At 44.8% G+C, this 20,519-nt stretch overlaps 1 protein-coding gene across 6 annotated transcripts in view; it reads left to right on the top strand.

The window, feature by feature from the left end:
* SEMA4A (semaphorin 4A) overlaps positions 1-20,151 on the top strand; it is a 116,628-nt gene extending 96,477 nt beyond the window's left edge. For 5 of the 6 annotated variants that reach the window (XM_077260572.1, XM_077260569.1, XM_077260571.1 and 2 more), the window contains exons 4-15: positions 1,726-1,785; positions 2,076-2,174; positions 2,727-2,838; positions 3,028-3,144; positions 3,307-3,446; positions 5,387-5,559; positions 12,920-13,070; positions 13,248-13,437; positions 13,580-13,701; positions 13,810-13,973; positions 14,048-14,157; positions 19,023-20,151. In XM_077260572.1, coding sequence (XP_077116687.1) covers positions 1,726-1,785; positions 2,076-2,174; positions 2,727-2,838; positions 3,028-3,144; positions 3,307-3,446; positions 5,387-5,559; positions 12,920-13,070; positions 13,248-13,437; positions 13,580-13,701; positions 13,810-13,973; positions 14,048-14,157; positions 19,023-19,666 — 2,082 coding nt within the window. In that variant the 3' untranslated portion in view covers positions 19,667-20,151. The remainder of the gene's footprint in view (positions 1-1,725; positions 1,786-2,075; positions 2,175-2,726; positions 2,839-3,027; positions 3,145-3,306; positions 3,447-5,386; positions 5,560-12,919; positions 13,071-13,247; positions 13,438-13,579; positions 13,702-13,809; positions 13,974-14,047; positions 14,158-19,022) is intronic. The other variant, XM_077260573.1, reaches the window with a different exon arrangement.
* The last annotated feature ends 368 nt before the right edge of the window (positions 20,152-20,519 follow it).

Genomic DNA, 20,519 nt, shown 5'->3' on the forward strand with positions numbered 1-20,519 from the left:
TTGATAAACTATTTCTCTAAGGGACTACTCAGGAGTATCATGTCTCTAAGGACTGCTTCTCTGGAGAACTATATCTCTGAAAGACTGCTTCACTGGAGGACCATATTTCTGAGGGACTGCTTCCCTGGAGGACCATGTCTTTGAGAGACTGCTTCTCTGGAGATCTACATCTCTGAGGGACTGCTTCTCTGGAGGACCATGTATCTGAGGGACTACGCCTTTTGAGGACCATGTCTCTGAGGGACTAGTTCTCTGGAGGACCATGACTCTGAGAGACGGCTTCTCTGGAGGACCATGTCTTTGAGGGATTGTTTCTCTTGAGGATCATATCTTTGAGGGACTGCTGCTCTGAAGGACCATGTCTCTGATATACTGCTTCTCTGGATGACCATGTCTCCGAGGTACTGCTTCTCTGGAGCACCATGTCTCTGATAGATTGCTTCTCGTGACGACCGTGTGTCTCAGGGATCTCTTTTCTGGATGACCATGTCTATGAGGGACTGCTTCTCTGGAGGACCATGTCTTTGAGAGACTTCTTCTTTAGAGGACTATGTCTCTTAGGGCCCATTTATCTGGATGACCATTCTCTGAGGGATTAATTCCCTTGAGGACTACGTCTCTGATAGACTGTTTCTTTGGAGAACCATGTCTCTGAGAGATTTATGATCTGGAGAACCATGTATCTGAGGGACTTCTTCTCTGGAGGACTGTGTTTGAGGGACAGCTTCTCTTGAGGACCATGTCTCTGAGGAACTGTTTCTCTGGAGGACCATATTTCTGAGGGACTGTTTCTCTGGAGGACCATATGTCTGAGGGACTGTTTCTCTAGAGGACCATGTCTCTAAGGAACTGCTTATCTGGAGGTCTATGTCTCTGAGGGACTGCTTATCTAGAGGACCTTGTTTCTAAGGAACTGCTTCTCTTGAGGACCATGTCTCTGAGGAACTGTTTCTCTGGAGGACCATATTTCTGAGGGACTGTTTCTCTGGAGGACCATATGTCTGAGGGACTGTTTCTCTAGAGGACCATGTCTCTAAGGAACTGCTTATCTGGAGGACTATGTCTCTGAGGGACTGCTTATCTAGAGGACCTTGTTTCTAAGGAACTGCTTCTCTTGAGGACCATGTCTATGAGGGACTGATTCTTTGGAGGATTACGTCTCTGAGGGACTTAGTGTCTGGTGGACCATGTCTCTGAGGGACTGATTCTCTGGAACACCGTGTCTCTGATGGACTGATTCTCTGGAAGACCATGTCTCTGAGAAACTATCTCTATGGCGGACCATGGCTTAGGTAGACTATTTTTTTGAATGACGGTGTTTCTAAAGGACTTTATCTCTAGAGGACTATGTCTCTGGGGACTGCTTCTCTGTTTTTCTGGTCCTTTGAGGGACTGGTTTTTTGTTTTTTTTTTGCCGGTACTCATTTACTGAGGTTTCTCTAGAGGACTTTATATCTGAAGGACTAGGTCTTCGAGGAACTATTTATTTTGGTGTCTGTTTATCTGGATTACTGTGTCTTATGGGAACTGTGCATAAAGGGAACTGTTTCTCTTGAGGACTGTTTCTTTAGGGGACCAATTCTTCGAGGGATTGTTTCTTCCGATGACTGTTTCTCCTAAGGACTATTCTTGCTTGAAACTGTTTCTCTGGAGGACTGCTGTGTTTTACAGGATTATATTAGAGGCCCTGACCAACATTTCTCTCTGCAATTTCTATTCCCTCAGATTTTTTGGGCTTCTAAACACGATCAGATTGACAACTGTAAGTCTAAGGCGCGAAAAGAGGTGAGAACCGGCGCTGTGTTACCTGATAAACACACATGATGTCATATATGAAGACATAGGCTACAGGACAGGATCACATGGGGGAAATCTAACACCTTAATCAGACCCCCGACTCAAATTAGCAGTGTGTGAGTGCAATATGTGCACATTAGTGCCTAAGCCTAATGCCAGACAAAACAGCAACACATAGAGGTCATTGTAGGACCTGAGGAATCTAGATACAACAGAGACCCCTATAGGTCAATATTGACAATAAACATACACCCTAACATTTTTTATCATATTTTTAGACTGAATGTCTGAATTTCATTCGAATCCTGCTCCCTCTAAATGCCACCCACCTGTACGTCTGTGGGACCAACGCCTTTAGTCCAAGCTGCACCTATGTGGTAAGTACCTGCAATTTTTCCCCGGATTCCTCCAAGAGTCAGGATGTAGGAACGGGGTGTACTGTCTGACCATGATCTGCAGCATTGCAATACCAGGGTTAGGCACAATACAGCCTGGAAAAGAGCTTGTGAAGTGGCTGATAACAGAGGAAAGCAGCTTGTCCTGACACAGATATAATATGTATATAGTGATTAAAGAGTCGAATCTGAGAGCAGTTACTCACACATTACGCCACTCCTATAATTACACTAGAGGGCGGCTAATCAGTAAATTACGGATCTTACACTCATTAACCAATTATGTTCCGCAATTAAGCGCCAACATGAAAGAAGCGTCATGACCTCATCAGCTGTGACACTAGATGCTGACAATCTATTATCGTCTTAGGAGCCTCGGACCTCAAGCTCTGCAGTTTGAAAGTATAGGGGTCAGTCCGTGACCAAAGCGCTTACAATCTATCATTGTCTTAGGAGTTTTGGTGCTGTAAGTCTAGAGAGACAGTGGATGTGAATTCTGGACCAAAGATCTTATAATCTGTTTGTCGATTTCAGGACCTGACCACATTTTCTTTGTGGCGCAATCAAAACAACGAGACCATAACGGTTGAAGGGAAGGGTCAGTCGCCCTTTGATCCTGAGCACTCACACACGGGCATCATGGTAGGTAAGTATGCCCAGGGTCTCATCAAAAGTGGGGGGCCTTGCTGGGATGGCAGGGGTTCAGTGCCATGTTCTCCAATTTCTTAGTTATGGGAAAACACGGTGATGACTGGTGCATGTGGGTACAGCTATGTCTATTCTCACCCAGCTCTTCAGGTATCTAGGTAACATTCATTGTCCTCTTTCCTTGTAGATGGGGAGCTGTATACTGGAACCATGAACAAATTCATAGGAAACGAGCCCATCATCCTGAGGAGCCTGGGTACCCGGCTGCCCCTCAAGACCGACGCCTCTCTGGGCTGGCTGCACCGTAAGAGATATATAATGAGAGTCCAGCCAAAATTGTTTTAGAATTTCATTTAATGTTCCTGCCCCGTTAAGGGAGCAAAGGTTTAAGTCGAGGGGTGCTGTAGTGATTGTCCTTAGTGTCAGGCTGAGTGACCCCTACATTCATTATTTCCTTCTCTGTTAGCCGATGCCTGGTTTGCGGGGTCATTCTACATCCAGGACCCAGACTCATCCGGCAGGGTCTACTTCTTCTTTGAGGAGACTGGGAAAGAATTTGATTTCTTTGACAAGGTGACGGTGTCCAGGGTCGCCCGGGTGTGCAAGGTGATGATTAATACTTGCCATAAAGACTAGTATGCATTTCTATCTATATTCAAGATGGCAGGATATACCGTGGGTATGGAAAGTATTCAGAGCCCTTTAAATTTTTCACTCTTTGTTTCATTGCAGCCATTTGGTAAATTCAAAAAGATCATTTTTTTCTCATTAATGTACACTCTGCACCCCATCTTGACTGGAAAAAAAACAGAAATGTAGTAATTTTTGCAAATGCGTTAAAAAAGAAAAACTGAAATATCACATGGTCAGAAGTATTCAGACCCTTTGCTCAGTATTGAGTAGAAGCACACTTTTGAGCTAGTACAGCGATGAGTCTTCTTGGGAATGATGCAACAAGTTTTTCACACCTGGATTTGGGGATCCTCTGCCATTCTTCCTTGCAGATCCTCTCCAGTTCCGTCAGGTTGGATGGTGAACGTTGGTGGGCAGCCATTTTCAGGTCTTTCCAGAGATGCTCAAGTGGGTTTAGGTCAGGGCTCTGGCTGGGCCAGACAAGAATGGTCACAGAGTTGTTCTGAAGCCACTCCTTTGTTATTTTAGCTGTGTGCTTAGGGTCATTGTCTTGTTGGAAAGTGAACCTTCGGCCAAGTCTGAGGTCCAGAGCACTCTGGAAGAGGTTTTCATCCAGGATATCTCTGTACTTGGCCGCATTCATGTTTCCTTCAATGACAACCAGTCGTCCTATCCCTGCAGCTGAAAAACACCCCATAGCATGATGCTGCCACCACCATGTGTCACTGTTGGGATTGTATTGGGCAGGTGATGAGCAGTGCCTGGTTTTCTCCACACAGACCGCTTAGAATTATCACCAAAAAATTCTATCTTTGTCTCATCAGACCAGAGAATATTATTTCTCATAGCTTGGGAGTCCTTCATGTGTTTTTTAGCAAACTCTATGCGGGCTTTCATATGTCTTGCACTGAGGAGAGGCTTCCATCAGGCCACTCTGCCATAAAGGCACTACTGGTGGAGGGCTGCAGTGATAGTTGACTTTGTGGAACTTTCTCCCATCTCCCTACCATATCTCTGGAGCTCAGCCACAGTGATCTTGGGGTTCTTCTTTACGTCTCTCACCAAGGCTCTTCTCCCATGGTTGCTCAGTTTGGCTGGACGGCCAGGTCAAGGAAGACTTCTGGTGGTCCCAAACTTCTTCCATTTAAGGATTATGGAGGCCACTGTGCTCTTAGTAACCTTGAGTACTGCAGAAATTCTGTTGTAACCTTGGCTAGATCTGTGCCTTGCCACAATTCTGTCTCTGAGCTCCTTGGCCAGTTCCTTTGACCTCATGATCCTCATTTGGTCTGACATGCACTGTCAGCTGTGAGGTCTTATATAGACAGGTGTGTGCCTTTCCAAATCAAGTCCTATCAGTTTAATTAAACATAGCTGGACTCCAATGAAGGAGTAGAACCATCTCAAGGAGGATCACAAGGAAATGGACAGCATGTGACTTAAATATGAGTGTCTGAGCAAAGGGTCTGAATACTTATGACTAGGGTTGAGCGACTTTTGCTTTTTTAGGATCGAGTCGGGTTTCGTGAAACCCGACTGTCTCGAAAGTCGGATCGTGTGAAATCGGCCGATTATTGTGAAAAGTCGGGGGGGCGACCGAAACACGAAACCCAATGCAATTTTTTTTTTTTTATTTATTCTCTCTCTCTCTCACTTTTGAAAATGACCGATCCGTTTCGCTCAACCCTACTTATGACCATGCGATATTTCAGTTTTTCTTTTTTCATTAAATTTGCAAAAATTGCTACATTTCTGCTTTTTTTTCAGTCAAGATGGGGTGCGGAGTGTACATTAATGAGAAAAAAATGAACTTTTTTGAATTTACCAAATGGATGCAATGAAACAAAGAGTGAAAAATTTAAAGGGGTCTGAATACTTTCTGCACCCACTGCAGTCTTCCATTATAATTCCAGGATGACATAGGAGGAGACAAAGTTTTACAGAAAAGATGGACAACGTTCCTAAAAGCTCAACTTGTGTGCAACTACCTGGACAACTTCCCCTTCAATGTCATACATCACGTGGTGTTGCAAAATGCAGAAAACCCTGAAAATACTGTGTTCTATGGAGTCTTCAGCTCCCAATGGTGAGTATCACATGAATGGCTGTATTATAGCAGTTACTTATTTTCTTGTACATATGGGGCTGTATTATAGTAGTTACAGATATCTTCACATTACCCCAACAAACTTAAGTGTATTCTATTGGGATTGACCGTTCACCTAAACTAACTTCCCAAGCAAGGAGAGCTTAAAGAAGAACATATAGAAGCAGCCCAGAGGCCCATGGTCACTCTGGAGGAGCTGCCGAGATCCACAGCTTAGGTGGGAGGAGAATCTGTCCACAGGACAACTATAAGTCGTATACTCCACAAATCTGGTATTTATTGAAGAGTGGCAAGAAGAAGCCATTTTTGAAAACAAGCCATAAGAAGTCCCATTTGCATTTTGCAAAAAGCCATGTAAGGGACACAGTGAGCATGTGGAAGAAGGTGCTCTGGTCAGATGAGACCAAAGTAGAAGATAACACTAGCGCCCTCAGTGACAGAGAGAAAGTGAAAATCAAGGATGCAAATCATCCTTGGTTGAACAGGTTATATATAGTGTCCTTAATAGAGAATTCCTCTGTACCTCCTGTATTTTTAAAAGACTGTATTTGGTATGTTTCCGAACTCTCTCCATTTCCCCCCTCCCAATTTTCCTTATTTTTTCCTAATTCCCCCACCCCATTTTTTCCACCATTTATTATATCTATCCACTATTTACCCATACAACAATATTTTTATTTTATTTTGGACATAAGTAAAATGAAATATTCACTGATTTCTAAATTCACTATAAAAGGGTACTGGCGAAATTATTTGGAAACAGCCCCTATTCAATTAATTTTTTAAATTATATTCTTAGTCTTAGATTTTAGTCCATCTACTTGTAGTATCATGTTTTTAAGATTTATTAAGAAACTTGATTTAAATATAAAAAATATATAAATTATACATTCCTACTCATAGTCCATTTATTTGTACTATCTGGTTTTTAAAATCTAATAAATTGTATTGAAATATTTTAAACCCACTCACTATCTACTATTTACACCAGACATAATCAATTTAATTTCATTGCTGGCACGGTGTCAGACGTTGGTGGATCGGGAGAAGATCTAATACGATATGCTCAGTTAAAACACCCAAAAAATCAAAGGTATGGAGTGCCAGGCTATAAAGCAGTGTCTTGTGCTGGTGCGCACAGACACCCTGAGGAAGGGGAATCGTGCATTCCCCGAAAAGCGTCGGATAGCTTTTTGGTCTTTGAGACACTCCGTAGAGTAGTGATGTCACACGCCGGCTAGCTCTGTCTGCCATTTTTTTCTGCCGGGTAACCAGGGACGCCACCGGCAGGGGCGCCCCTGGCTCTGCGCGGACGCTCCTTGATCCCCACTGTGTTGGAACACCTTTCATTACCGTCATAGCGAACACTGCAGGAAAGGACAGGATTCCAAGGCATGGGACTAGGATGGAGCCACAGCAGGTTAGGTCTCAGACCATTGAGGCTGTACTGATTTGATAATCGTCTGCCTTTCATTGTATCCTCTTTCCCTGTGCTATTCTACCTGCTGTGTTCTACCTGCTGCATACTTTAGCCTCCTTCCTTTGTCCAAGCATTTTATATGTGTACGAAGCTACGTACATTGGTGAGGATTCACATTGCCTATTGTGCTTTCAATAAGAAATTGGTCAGTATTGCATTTTTCTTTAAAAATTAAACACCGCAATTCTAATCAGCCATTCCAATATTGTGCTGATTAAGCACCCAGTATGCCATGCTGTATCCATTTTTTTAATCTTGCCGTACCACTAGTGGAAGGAATTGTTAATTAATCATCCATTGTTATGTATATTAATGAACACTGCAAGGGTTAGCGCAACAAACTAAATATATATTGTATGTGTGAGACCAAAGTAGAACTTTTTGGATTAAATGCAGAACACTATGTGTGGTGGAAAAGTAACACTTCGCATCGCCCTGAAAACACCATCCCCACTGTCACTCGTGGTGGTGGCAGCTTCATGCTGTGGGGAGGCTTTTCTTTAGAAAGGATGGGAAAGCTGGCCAGAGTTGATGGGAAGATAGATGGAGCTAAATGTAGGGCAATCCTGGAGGAAAACCTGTTAGAGACTGCAAAACACTTGAGACTGGGGCATAGGTTCATCTTCCAGCAGGACAACGACCCTAAACGTACCGCCAGAGCTACAATAGATTGTTTACATCAAAGCATATTTATGAAACCAAGAATAATTCCTCACAAAATAGAGAAATCCCACAGAGAATCTGTGGCTAAGGGAAGTGCAGTTCAAGTACAAGTTACAACTTTCAGATTTATATTTTTTAAGAAATTAGAAAACCTTGTATAATTTCCTTTACACTTCACAAAAACTTGCTACAATCCCAATAAAATACATTTCAGTTTGTGGGTGTGATAAAATGTGGAAACGTTACATTTTCAAGGCACTGTAGTTTCCTGTATTTAGGAACAGTAATATAGTATTTATAGTCTTGTACATAGGGGCAGTATTATAGTAGTTATATTCTTGTACATAGGGGCAGTATTATATTCTTGTACATAGGGGGCAGTATTATAGTAGTTATATTCTTGTACATAGGGGCAGTATTATAGTAGTTATATTCTTGTACATAGGGGCAGTATTATATTCTTGTACATAGGGGGCAGTATTATAGTAGTTATATTCTTGTACATAGGGGCAGTGTTATAGTAGTTATATTCTTGAACATAGCGGCAGTATTATAGTAGTTATATTCTTGTATATAGGGACAGTATTATAGTAGCTATATTCTTGTACATAGGGGGCAGTATTATAGTAGTTATATTCTTGTACATAGGGGCAGTATTATAGCAGTTATATTCTTGTACATAGGGGCAGTATTATAGTAGTTATATTCCTGTATATAGGGGGCATTATTATAGTAGTTATATTCTTGTACATAGGGGCAGTATTATAGCAGTTTTATTCTTGTACATGGGGCAGTATTATAGTAGTTATATTCTTGTACTTAGGGGGCAGTATTATAGGAGTTATATTCTTGTACATAGAAGCAGTATTATAGTAGTTATATTCTTGTATATAGGGGGCATTATTATAGTACCGTATATACTCGAGTATAAGCCGAGATTTTCAGCCCAAATTTTTGGGCTGGAAGTGCCCCTCTCGGCTTATACTCGAGTCATGAATGGCGGTGGGGTCAGCGGGTGAGGGGGAGAGAGGACTGTCACATACTCACCTAGTCCCGGTGCTCCTGGCACTCCCCCTGCCCGTCCCACGGTCTTCGGTGCCGCAGCTCATCCCCTGTTCAGCGGTCACGTGGGACAGCTCATTAAAGTTATGAATATGGACTCCACTCCAATAGGGGTGGAGCCGCATATTCATTCCTCTAATGACGGTAACGGTGACCGCTGCCAGAGGAAGAGGCTGCGGCACCCGGAGACCAGCTGTCCGGGATAAGGAGCCAGGGACGCCGGGAGCAGGTGAGTATTACATAGTTACCTGTCCCCGTTCCACACGCCGGGAACGGCTCCGTCTTCCCGTCCTCTTGCTCTGACTGCTCAGGTCAGAGGGCACGATGACGCACTAATCTGCGCGCCGCCCTCTGCCTGAACAGTCAGTGCAGAGAGACGCCGAGACGGGACGCTGAGGAGCTGCAAGAAAGAGAGGTATGTCATTTTTTTTTTTTATTGCAGCAGCAGCAGCATTATAGATGGGGCACAGCTTTCTATGGCACATCTATGGGGCAACAATGAACGGTGCAGAGCATTGTATATGGGGCACAGCTTTCGATGGCACATCTATGGGGCAACAATGAACGGTGCAGAGCATTGTATATGGGGCACAGCTTTCTATGGCACATCTATGGGGCAACAATGAACGGTGCAGAGCATTGTATATGGGGCACAGCTTTCTATGGCACATCTATGGGGCAACAATGAACGGTGCAGAGCATTGTATAAGGGGCACAGCTTTTTATGGCACATCTGTGGGGCAACAATGAACGGTGCAGAGCATTGTATATGGGGCACAGCTTTCTATGGCACATCTATGGGGCAACAATGAACGGTGCAGAGCATTATATATGGGGCACAGCTTTCTATGGCACATCTATGGGGCAACAATGAACGGTGCAGAGCATTGTATATGGGGCACAGCTTTCTATGGCACATCTATGGGGCAACAATGAACGGTGCAGAGCATTGTATAAGGGGCACAGCTTTTTATGGCACATCTGTGGGGCAACAATGAACGGTGCAGAGCATTGTATATGGGGCACAGCTTTCTATGGCACATCTATGGGGCAACAATGAACGGTGCAGAGCATTATATATGGGGCACAGCTTTCTATGGCACATCTATGGGGCAACAATGAACGGTGCAGAGCATTATATATGGGGCACAGCTTTCTATGGCACATCTATGGGGCAACAATGAACGGTGCAGAGCATTGTATATGGGGCACAGCTTTCTATGGCACATCTATGGGGCAACAATGAACGGTGCAGAGCATTGTATAAGGGGCACAGCTTTTTATGGCACATCTGTGGGGCAACAATGAACGGTGCAGAGCATTGTATATGGGGCACAGCTTTCTATGGCACATCTATGGGGCAACAATGAACGGTGCAGAGCATTATATATGGGGCACAGCTTTCTATGGCACATCTATGGGGCAACAATGAACGGTGCAGAGCATTATATATGGCACAGCTTTCTATGGCACATCTATGGGGCAACAATGAACGGTGCAGAGCATTGTATATGGGGCACAGCTTTCTATGGCACATCTATGGGGCCATAATGAACGGTGCAGAGCATTGTATATGGCACAGCTTTATATGGAGCATCTATGGGGCCATAATGAACGGTGCAGAGCATAATATATGGCACAGCTTTCTATGGCACACCTATGGGGCCATAATGACCGGGGCATAGCATTATATATGGCACAGCTTTATGTGGAGCATCTATGGGACCATAATGAACGGTGCAGAGCATTATATGTGGCACAGCTTTATATGGAGCATCTATGGGGCCATAATGAACGGTGCAGAGCATTATATGTGGCACAGCTTTATGTGGAGCATCTATGGGGCCATAATGAATGGTGCAGAGCATTATATGTGGCACAGCTTTATGTGGAGCATCTATGGGGCCATAATGAACGGTGCAGAGAATTATGTGTGGTACAGCTTTATATGGAGCATCTATGGGGCCATAATGAACGGTATGGAGCATCTATTTTTATTTTTGAAATTCACTGGTAGCTGCTGCATTTTCCACCCTAGGCTTATACTCGAGTCAATAAGTTTTCCCAGTTTTTTGTGGCAAAATTATTGGGGTCGGCTTATTCTCGGGTCGGCTTATACTCGAGTATATACGGTAGTTATATTCTTGTACATAGGGGCAGTATTATAGCAGTTTTATTCTTGTACATAGGGTAGTATTATAGTAGTTATAGTCTTGTACATAGAGGGCAGTATTATAGAAGTTATATTCTTGTACATAGGAGAGGTATTATAGTAGTTACAGTATATTCTTGTACTTAGGGGGCAGTATTATAGGAGTTATATTCTTGTACATAGGGGGCAGTATTATAGTAGTTATATTCTTGTACATAGGAGCAGTATTATAGTAGTTACAGTATATTCTTGTACTTGGGGGCAGTATTATAGGAGTTATATTCTTGTACATAGGGGGCAGTATTATAGTAGTTATATTCTTGTACCTAGGGGCAGTATTATAGTAATTATATTCTTGTACTTAGGGGCAGTATTATAGTAGTTATATTCTTGTACATAGGAGCAGTATTATAGTAGTAATATTCTCGTACATGGGGGCAGTATTATAGTAGTTATAGTCTTGTACATAGAGGGCAGTAATATAGTAGTTATATTCTTGTACATAGCAGCAGTATTATAGTAGTTATATTCTTGTACATAGGAGCAGTATTATAGTAGTTATATTCTTGTACATAGGAGCAGTAGTATAGTAGTTATATTCTTGTACTGTACATAGGAGCAGTATTATAGTAGTTATATTATTGTACATAGAGGGCAGTATTATAGGAGTTATATTCTTGTACTTAGGGGGCAGTATTATAGTAGTTATATTCTTGTACAAAGGGGCAGTATTATAGTAGTTATATTCTTGTACATAGGGGCAGTATTATAGCAGTTATATTCTTGTACACAGGGGCAGTATTATAGTAGTTACATTCTTATACTTAGGGGGCAGTATTATAGTAGTTACATTCTTCTACATGGGGCAGTATTATAGCAGTTATATTCTTGTTCATAGGGGGCAGTATTATAATACTTGCTGATGAATAGTAAATAATCTTTAGCTGAGGTTGTCAATGGTTCCTTTTTGCAGATCATATATGCAGGGAGTGACAAATTTCCTATACTACATGGCAAGACATGCATTCTGTAGATTGGGAAGAAAATTGCAGTGATTACGGGGGTGTACGGCCCCTCGTGGACCTGTACATGCGGCTCATGGTCAATAATCTGACGTATAGTAATGCAATGTAAACTTCTCACTGCTCCGTCAATAATCTGCACGATATGGTAGCGGCAGCCATATTTACTGCTGAACAATGTGTTTAATCAATGGAAATGAGCACATATTCATGTGTATGATGCCTGCCTATAGTCAGCTGTACAGCCATTGTATATATTCCTATGGTATGATACTGTCTGCTAAGCTGTGTATCTAATCCTGTATTGTGATACTATCTGCTAAGCTGTGTATCTAATCCTATAATGTGATACAGTCTGTTGAGCTGTGTATCTAATCCTGTCATGCGTGATACTGTCTACTGAGCTATGTATCTAATCCTAAAATGTGATACTGTCTGCTGAGTTGTGTATCTAATCCTATCATGTGTGATACTATCTTCTGAGCTGTGTATCTAATCCTATAATGTGATACAGTCTGTTGAGCTGTGTATCTAATCCTGTCCTGCGTGATACTGTCTGCTGAGCTATGTATCTAATCCTATCCTGTGTAATACTGACTGCTGAGCCGTGTATCTAATCCTATCATGTGTGATACTGTCTACTGAGCTATGTATCTAATCCTAAAATGTGATACTGTCTGCTGAGTTGTGTATTTAATCCTATCATGTGTGATACTGTCTGCTAAGCTGTGTATCTAATCCTATAATGTGATAGTCTGTTGAGCTGTGTATCTAATCCTGTCATGCGTGATACTGTCTGCTGAGCTATGTATCTAATCCTAACATGTGATACTGTCTGATGAGTTGTGTATCTAATCCTATCCTGTGTGATACTGTCTGCTGAGCCGTGTATCTAATCCTATCATATGATACTGTCTGTTGAGCCGTGTATCTAAGCCTTTGATAATGTGTCTCTTGCAGGCAGGTTGGGGGCTCCAGCTCCTCCGCTGTCTGCTCCTTCAGGCTGAAGGAGATTGAAGAGGCTTTTAATGGGAACTACAAAGAGCAGAATAAGGAAAGTTCTAAGTGGACACGATATACGGGCCCCGTGTCCAGTCCCCGGCCAGGCAGTGTAAGTATTTACACTATCACCCCCATCATCTCCCGCAATTAGGGAGAATTTCAATGATAATATAATTTGTAATATGACTGCAATACCCCAGTCAACCTTCAGGTGGCTCCACATCACTTTCCTATCCTGTAATGCTCTGTGCTGCTGTGTGACCAAGACCTCCATTTTCCCGTCCAGTGCTCCTCAGGAAAGTTCTCAGACACTGACCTGAACTTCATGAAGGATCACTTCCTGATGGACAGGAAGGTGTCTCCAGTCGGCAGTCAGCCGCTGCTCATCCAGCAGAGCGTCAGCTACACGCGCATCGCCATAGATACAGTGAGGGCCCTGTCAGGAGAGCCGTACACGGTGATGTACCTGGGCACAGGTAAGTGCCACTGTGCCCTGTGTTGGTGGAGCTCACACCTGCACCCACATGAAAACCCAGCTTTCCTAGTACCAGCCGGTTAATGTGGGGAAAACAATGTCTCACAGAAGTATCCCTTTAACAAGTCTCCTCTGTGCTGCAGATCAGGGGTCAGTACATAAAGCCGTACTGGTAAAAGGGGGCACAGAATCCTACATCATTGAGGAAATCAACCTCCTGCCCCGGGACGAGCCCATCGAGACCCTCCTACTGGAGTCCACCAAGGTGATAAGTCATCTGTCATTATAACATGATCTATTGTTTTCTGTTATCAGCCACGTATGTGGATCTGCTTAGGCCCTTCCCCTGTAGTTTACATGTAATCTCTTACAGAAGATGCTGTACGTGGGCGCCAAAAATGGTATCCTGCAGGTCCCCCTGGCGAACTGCAGTGTCTACAGGACCTGCATCGAGTGCATCCTGGCAAGAGATCCTTACTGTGCCTGGAACATGCCCAGTGGCGAGTGTCAAGTGGTGCCATCCGTCCAGGAGAATCGGTAAGTGATACCAAACATGTGCCCGAAACCTCCAATTTGTACAGTCTGGACTAACATGTCTATATTACCCACAGAGAGGTCTGGCTGCAAGATATTGAGAATGGGAACCCCAACACCACTTGCCTGAGCCTCCGAGGAAGAAGCCCTAAACCTGGGCACAGCACTGACAACCCACCCACAAGAGGTGATTGATAGCATCACTGATCCCTAGTGATGGATAGGAGGCATTCTCAGTGATGTCACCGCTGATCTCTAGTGATGGATAGGAGGCATTCTCAGTGATGTCACCGCTGATCTCTAGTGATGGATAGGAGGCATTCTCAGTGATGTCACCGCTGATCTCTAGTGATGGATAGGAGGCATTCTCAGTGATGTCACCTCTGATCTCTAGTGATGGATAGGAGGCATTCTCAGTGATGTCACTGCTGATCTCTATTGATGGACAGGAGGCATTCTCAGTGATGTCACCTCTGATCTCTAGTGATGGATAGGAGGCATTCTCAGTGATGTCACTGCTGATCTCTATTGATGGATAGGAGGCATTCTCAGTGATGTCACCTCTGATCTCTAGTGATGGATAGGAGGCATTCTCAGTGATGTCACTGCTGATCTCTATTGATGGACAGGAGGCATTCTCAGTGATGTCACCGCTGATCTCTAGTGATGGATAGGAGGCATTCTCAGTGATGTCACCTCTGATCTCTAGTGATGGATAGGAGGCATTCTCAGTGATGTCACCGCTGATCTCTAGTGATGTATAGGCGGCATTCTCAGTGATGTCACCACTGATCTCTAGTGATGGATAGGAGGCATTCTCAGTGATGCCACTGCTGATCTCTAGTGATGGATAGGAGGCATTCTCAGTGATGTCACCGCTGATCTCTAGTGATGGATAGGAGGCATTCTCAGTGATGTCACCGCTGATCTCTAGTGATGGATAGGAGGCATTCTCAGTGATGCCACTGCTGATCTCTAGTGATGGATAGGAGGCATTCTCAGTGATGTCACCGCTGATCTCTAGTGATGGATAGGAGGCATTCTCAGTGATGCCACTGCTGATCTCTAGTGATGGATAGGAGGCATTCTCAGTGATGTCACTGCTGATCTCTAGTGATGGATAGGAGGCATTCTCAGTGATGTCACCGCTGATCTCTAGTGATGGATAGGAGGCATTCTCAGTGATGTCACCGCTGATCTCTAGTGATGGATAGGAGGCATTCTCAGTGATGTCACCTCTGATCTCTAGTGATGGATAGGAGGCATTCTCAGTGATGTCACCTCTGATCTCTAGTGATGGATAGGCGGCATTCTCAGTGATGTCACCGCTGATCTCTAGTGATGGATAGGCGGCATTCTCAGTGATGTCACCTCTGATCTCTAGTGATGAATAGGAGGCATTTTCAGTGATGTCACCGCTGATCTCTAGTGATGGATAGGAGGCATTCTCAGTGATGTCACCTCCTATCTCTAGTGATGGACAGGAGGCATTCTCAGTGATGTCACTGCTGATCTCTAGTGATGGATAGGAGGCATTCTCAGTGATGTCACTGCTGATCTCTAGTGATGGATAGGAGGCATTCTCAGTGATGTCACTGCTGATCTCTAGTGATGGATAGGCGGCATTCTCAATGATGTCACCGCTGATCTCTGTTGATGGATAGGCGGCATTCTCAGTGATGTCACCGCTGATCTCTAGTGATGGATAGGAGGCATTCTTAGTGATGTCACCGCTGATCTCTAGTGATGGATAGGAGGCATTCTCAGTGATGTCACCGCTGGTCTCTAGTGATGGATAGGAGGCATTCTCAGTGATGTCACCGCTGATCTGTAGTGATGGATAGAAGGCATTCTCAGTGATGTCACCACTGATCTCTAGTGATAGATAGGAGGCATTCTTAGTGATGTCACCGCTGATCTCTAGTGATGGATAGGAGGCATTCTCAGTGATGTCACCGCTGATCTCTAGTGATGGATAGGAGGCATTCTCAGTTATGTCACCGCTGATCTCTAGTGATGGATAGGAGGTATTCTCTGTGATGTCACCGCTGATCTCTAGTGATGGATAGGCGGCATTCTCAGTGATGTCACTGCTGATCTCTAGTGATGGATAGGAGGCATTCTTAGTGATGTCACCGCTAATCTCTAGTGATGGATAGGAGGCATTCTCAGTGATGTCACCTCTGATCTCTAGTGATGGATAGGAGGCATTCTCAGTGATGTCACCGCTGATCTTTAGTGATGGATAGGAGGCATTCTCAGTGATGTCACCGCTGATCTCTAGTGATGGATAGGAGGCATTCTCAGTGATGTCACCGCTGATCTCTAGTGATGGATAGGTGGCATTCTCAGTGATGTCACCTCTGATCTCTAGTGATGGATAGGAGGCATTCTCAGTGATGTCACTGCTGATCTCTAGTGATGGATAGGAGGCATTCTCAGTGATGTCACCGCTGATCTCTAGTGATGGATAGGAGGCATTCTCAGTGATGTCACCGCTGATCTCTAGTGATGGATAGGTGGCATTCTCAGTGATGTCACCTCTGATCTCTAGTGATGGATAGGAGGCATTCTCAGTGATGTCACTGCTGATCTCTAGTGATGGATAGGAGGCATTCTCAGTGATGTCACCTCTGATCTCTAGTGATGGATAGGAGGCATTCTCAGTGATGTCACCGCTGATCTTTAGTGATGGATAGGAGGCATTCTCAGTGATGTCACCGCTGATCTCTAGTGATGGATAGGAGGCATTCTCAGTGATGTCACCGCTGATCTCTAGTGATGGATAGGTGGCATTCTCAGTGATGTCACCTCTGATCTCTAGTGATGGATAGGAGGCATTCTCAGTGATGTCACTGCTGATCTCTAGTGATGGATAGGAGGCATTCTCAGTGATGTCACCTCTGATCTCTAGTGATGGATAGGAGGCATTCTCAGTGATGTCACCGCTGATCTTTAGTGATGGATAGGAGGCATTCTCAGTGATGTCACCGCTGATCTCTAGTGATGGATAGGAGGCATTCTCAGTGATGTCACCGCTGATCTCTAGTGATGGATAGGAGGCATTCTCAGTGATGTCACCTCTGATCTCTAGTGATGGATAGGAGGCATTCTCAGTGATGTCACCTCTGATCTCTAGTGATGGATAGGAGGCATTCTCAGTGATGTCACCGCTGATCTCTAGTGATGGATAGGAGGCATTCTCAGTGATGTCACCTCTTATCTCTAGTGATGGACAGGAGGCATTCTCAGTGATGTCACTGCTGATCTCTAGTGATGGATAGGAGGCATTCTCAGTGATGTCACTGCTGATCTCTAGTGATGGATAGACGGCATTCTCAATGATGTCACCGCTGATCTCTGTTGATGGATAGGCGGCATTCTCAGTGATGTCACCGCTGATCTCTAGTGATGGATAGGAGGCATTCTTAGTGATGTCACCGCTGATCTCTAGTGATGGATAGGAGGCATTCTCAGTGATGTCACCGCTGGTCTCTAGTGATGGATAGGAGGCATTCTCAGTGATGTCACCGCTGATCTGTAGTGATGGATAGAAGGCATTCTCAGTGATGTCACCACTGATCTCTAGTGATAGATAGGAGGCATTCTCAGTGATGTCACCGCTGATCTCTAGTGATGGATAGGAGGCATTCTCAGTGATGTCACCGCTGATCTCTAGTGATGGATAGGAGGCATTCTCAGTGATGTCACCGCTGATCTCTAGTGATGGATAGGAGGCATTCTCAGTGATGTCACCGCTGATCTCTAGTGATGGATAGGAGGTATTCTCTGTGATGTCACCGCTGATCTCTAGTGATGGATAGGCGGCATTCTCAGTGATGTCACTGCTGATCTCTAGTGATAGATAGGAGGCATTCTCAGTGATGTCACCGCTGGTCTCTAGTGATGGATAGGAAGCATTCTTAGTGATGTCACCGCTAATCTCTAGTGATGGATAGGAGGCATTCTCAGTGATGTCACCTCTGATCTCTAGTGATGGATAGGAGGCATTCTCAGTGATGTCACCGCTGATCTCTAGTGATGGATAGGAGGCATTCTCAGTGATGTCACCGCTGATCTCTAGTGATGGATAGGAGGTATTCTCTGTGATGTCACCGCTGATCTCTAGTGATGGATAGGCGGCATTCTCAGTGATGTCACCGCTAATCTCTAATGATGGATAGAAGGCATTCTCAGTGATGTCACCGCTAATCTCTAGTGATGGATAGGAGGCATTCTCAGTGATGTCACTGCTGATCTCTAGTGATGGATAGGAGGCATTCTTAGTGATGTCACCGCTAATCTCTAGTGATGGATAGGAGGCATTCTCAGTGATGTCACTGCTGATCTCTAGTGATGGATAGGAGGCATTCTCAGTGATGTCACCGCTGATCTCTAGTGATGGATAGGAGGTATTCTCTGTGATGTCACCGCTGATCTCTAGTGATGGATAGGAGGCATTCTCAGTGATGTCACTGCTGATCTCTAATGATGGATAGGAGGCATTCTCAGTGATGTCACCGCTGATCTCTAATGATGGATAGGAGGTATTCTCTGTGATGTCACCGCTGATCTCTAGTGATGGATAGGGGGCATTCTCAGTGATGTCACCGCTGATTTCTAGTGATGGACAGGAGGCATTCTCAGTGATGTCACCGCTGATCTCTAGTGATGGATAGGAGGCATTCTCAGTGATGTCACCGCTGATCTCTAATGATGGATAGGAGGTATTCTCTGTGATGTCACCGCTGATCTCTAGTGATGGATAGGAGACATTCTCAGTGATGTCACCGCTGATTTCTAGTGATGGACAGGAGGCATTCTCAGTGATGTCACCGCTGATCTCTAGTGATGGATAGGAGGCATTCTCAGTGATGTCACCGCTGATCTCTAGTGATGGATAGGAGGCATTCTCAGTGATGTCACTGCTGATCTCTAATGATGGATAGGAGGCATTCTCAGTGATGTCACCGCTGATCTCTAGTGATGGATAGGCGGCATTCTCAGTGATATCACCTCTCATCTCATGATGTCATAATTTCTTTCTTCCAGTTGGTAACATCTCCGCTGCGTATAATTCTATCATCGAGCTCCAGTGCCCACGCCTATCATCTCTTGCCACATACAGCTGGAAACACCGGGGACAATCCCCGGAGAAGCAAGTGGTGACCTCCGCAGGCACTCTGGTTATTACAGTGAAGAGAGACACCCTGGGGCAGTACGAGTGCTGGGCCAATGAGAACGGCTTTCAATATATGGCCGCCCAGTACTGGATTAGGGACCTCAGTGGGGTGGGCATCAGTCACAAGGACTCCTACAACCGGGACAGTAACATGGCAATTGAGAACGGCGCCCCGTTCAGCAGCAATGAGCAGGACTACTACAAGCCGTTTGTGGCAGTGACGGTGCTGCTGACGCTGACGCTGTGCGGGTGTGTGTTTCTGGTGCTGTATTCCTGGCGGGACCAGATCAGAGCGAAGAGTAAGATCCAGGGATGCAGTACGCCCGAGTCTGAGAAACTTTCTGGCTCTAAAGTGCAGGAGAAGATCCCGCTCAATGGCTTTTGCCAATATGGCCGTGACATCACCAAACCATGCTGTGTGCCCTGCAGAGGAGGCAGCACGATGGACGTAGACAACAACAGCATCAACCTGACGCCTAACGGGGCTGCAGCTGATGCGGCCTCTGACGTGTGAGCCGCCATCCCCGCTACCCTACTGTACCAGCTAACAGACTGCCATCTTTTATAGGGAGGGAGTTATGGCGGATCTTCTGGTCCCCCGTTTTATGTGACTATGATGGCCGCTACACTGGACCAAATATGACTTTTCGGACCATAATTCAAGATGGCTGCCCAGAAGATGTCGACTGTTACCCCTTTTATAATGTGAACCCATGTGTACATAGAAACATGATCACTGCCGGGAAGAGCGGGTATCTGGGGTACAAAGTGCCAGCGTCGGCGGTGAATGACCAGGATCCCGGCGCCACAACGCACATGAAGCCACGTGACACGCTTGACCAAAGCTGCGAGCGTGTTCATGTGTGAGAAGCTATTGTGTCCTTGTCCGTACCGTATCAGTATTATAGGGGGCGTTGTGTGCATGAGATCTCACTGCCAGAGGGGGGCTGTTTTTTATAAAAAATGAAACCAAATAATAATACCTCCGTGTCATCGCTACACAGCAACTGTACCTGAAGATGATCATCACATCCTCCTAAGACATGTAACGTTGGATACATGGCTCAGCAGACAGTATCACACAGGATAGGTTTAGGTACACAGCTCATCAGACGGCACACACAAAGGGTGAGATGCCCAGCTCAGAGCAGTCAGTATCACACAGGATAGGTTTATGTACACGGTTCATCAGACAGCATCACACATAAGGTTAGATGCACAGCTAAGCAGACGGCGTCACACATGCAGGCGTAGATACATGGTTCAGCAGATAGAATTACACATGATAGAATTAGATACAGCTCAGGCGCTTTATCCTCTATGACGGTATTCAGATTTGGATACATTTTTCTTTTTGTGGTCCTCTA

Source organism: Ranitomeya variabilis, chromosome 1 (genome assembly GCF_051348905.1).
Source record: "Ranitomeya variabilis isolate aRanVar5 chromosome 1, aRanVar5.hap1, whole genome shotgun sequence".
Classification (NCBI taxonomy): Eukaryota; Metazoa; Chordata; class Amphibia; order Anura; family Dendrobatidae; genus Ranitomeya; species Ranitomeya variabilis.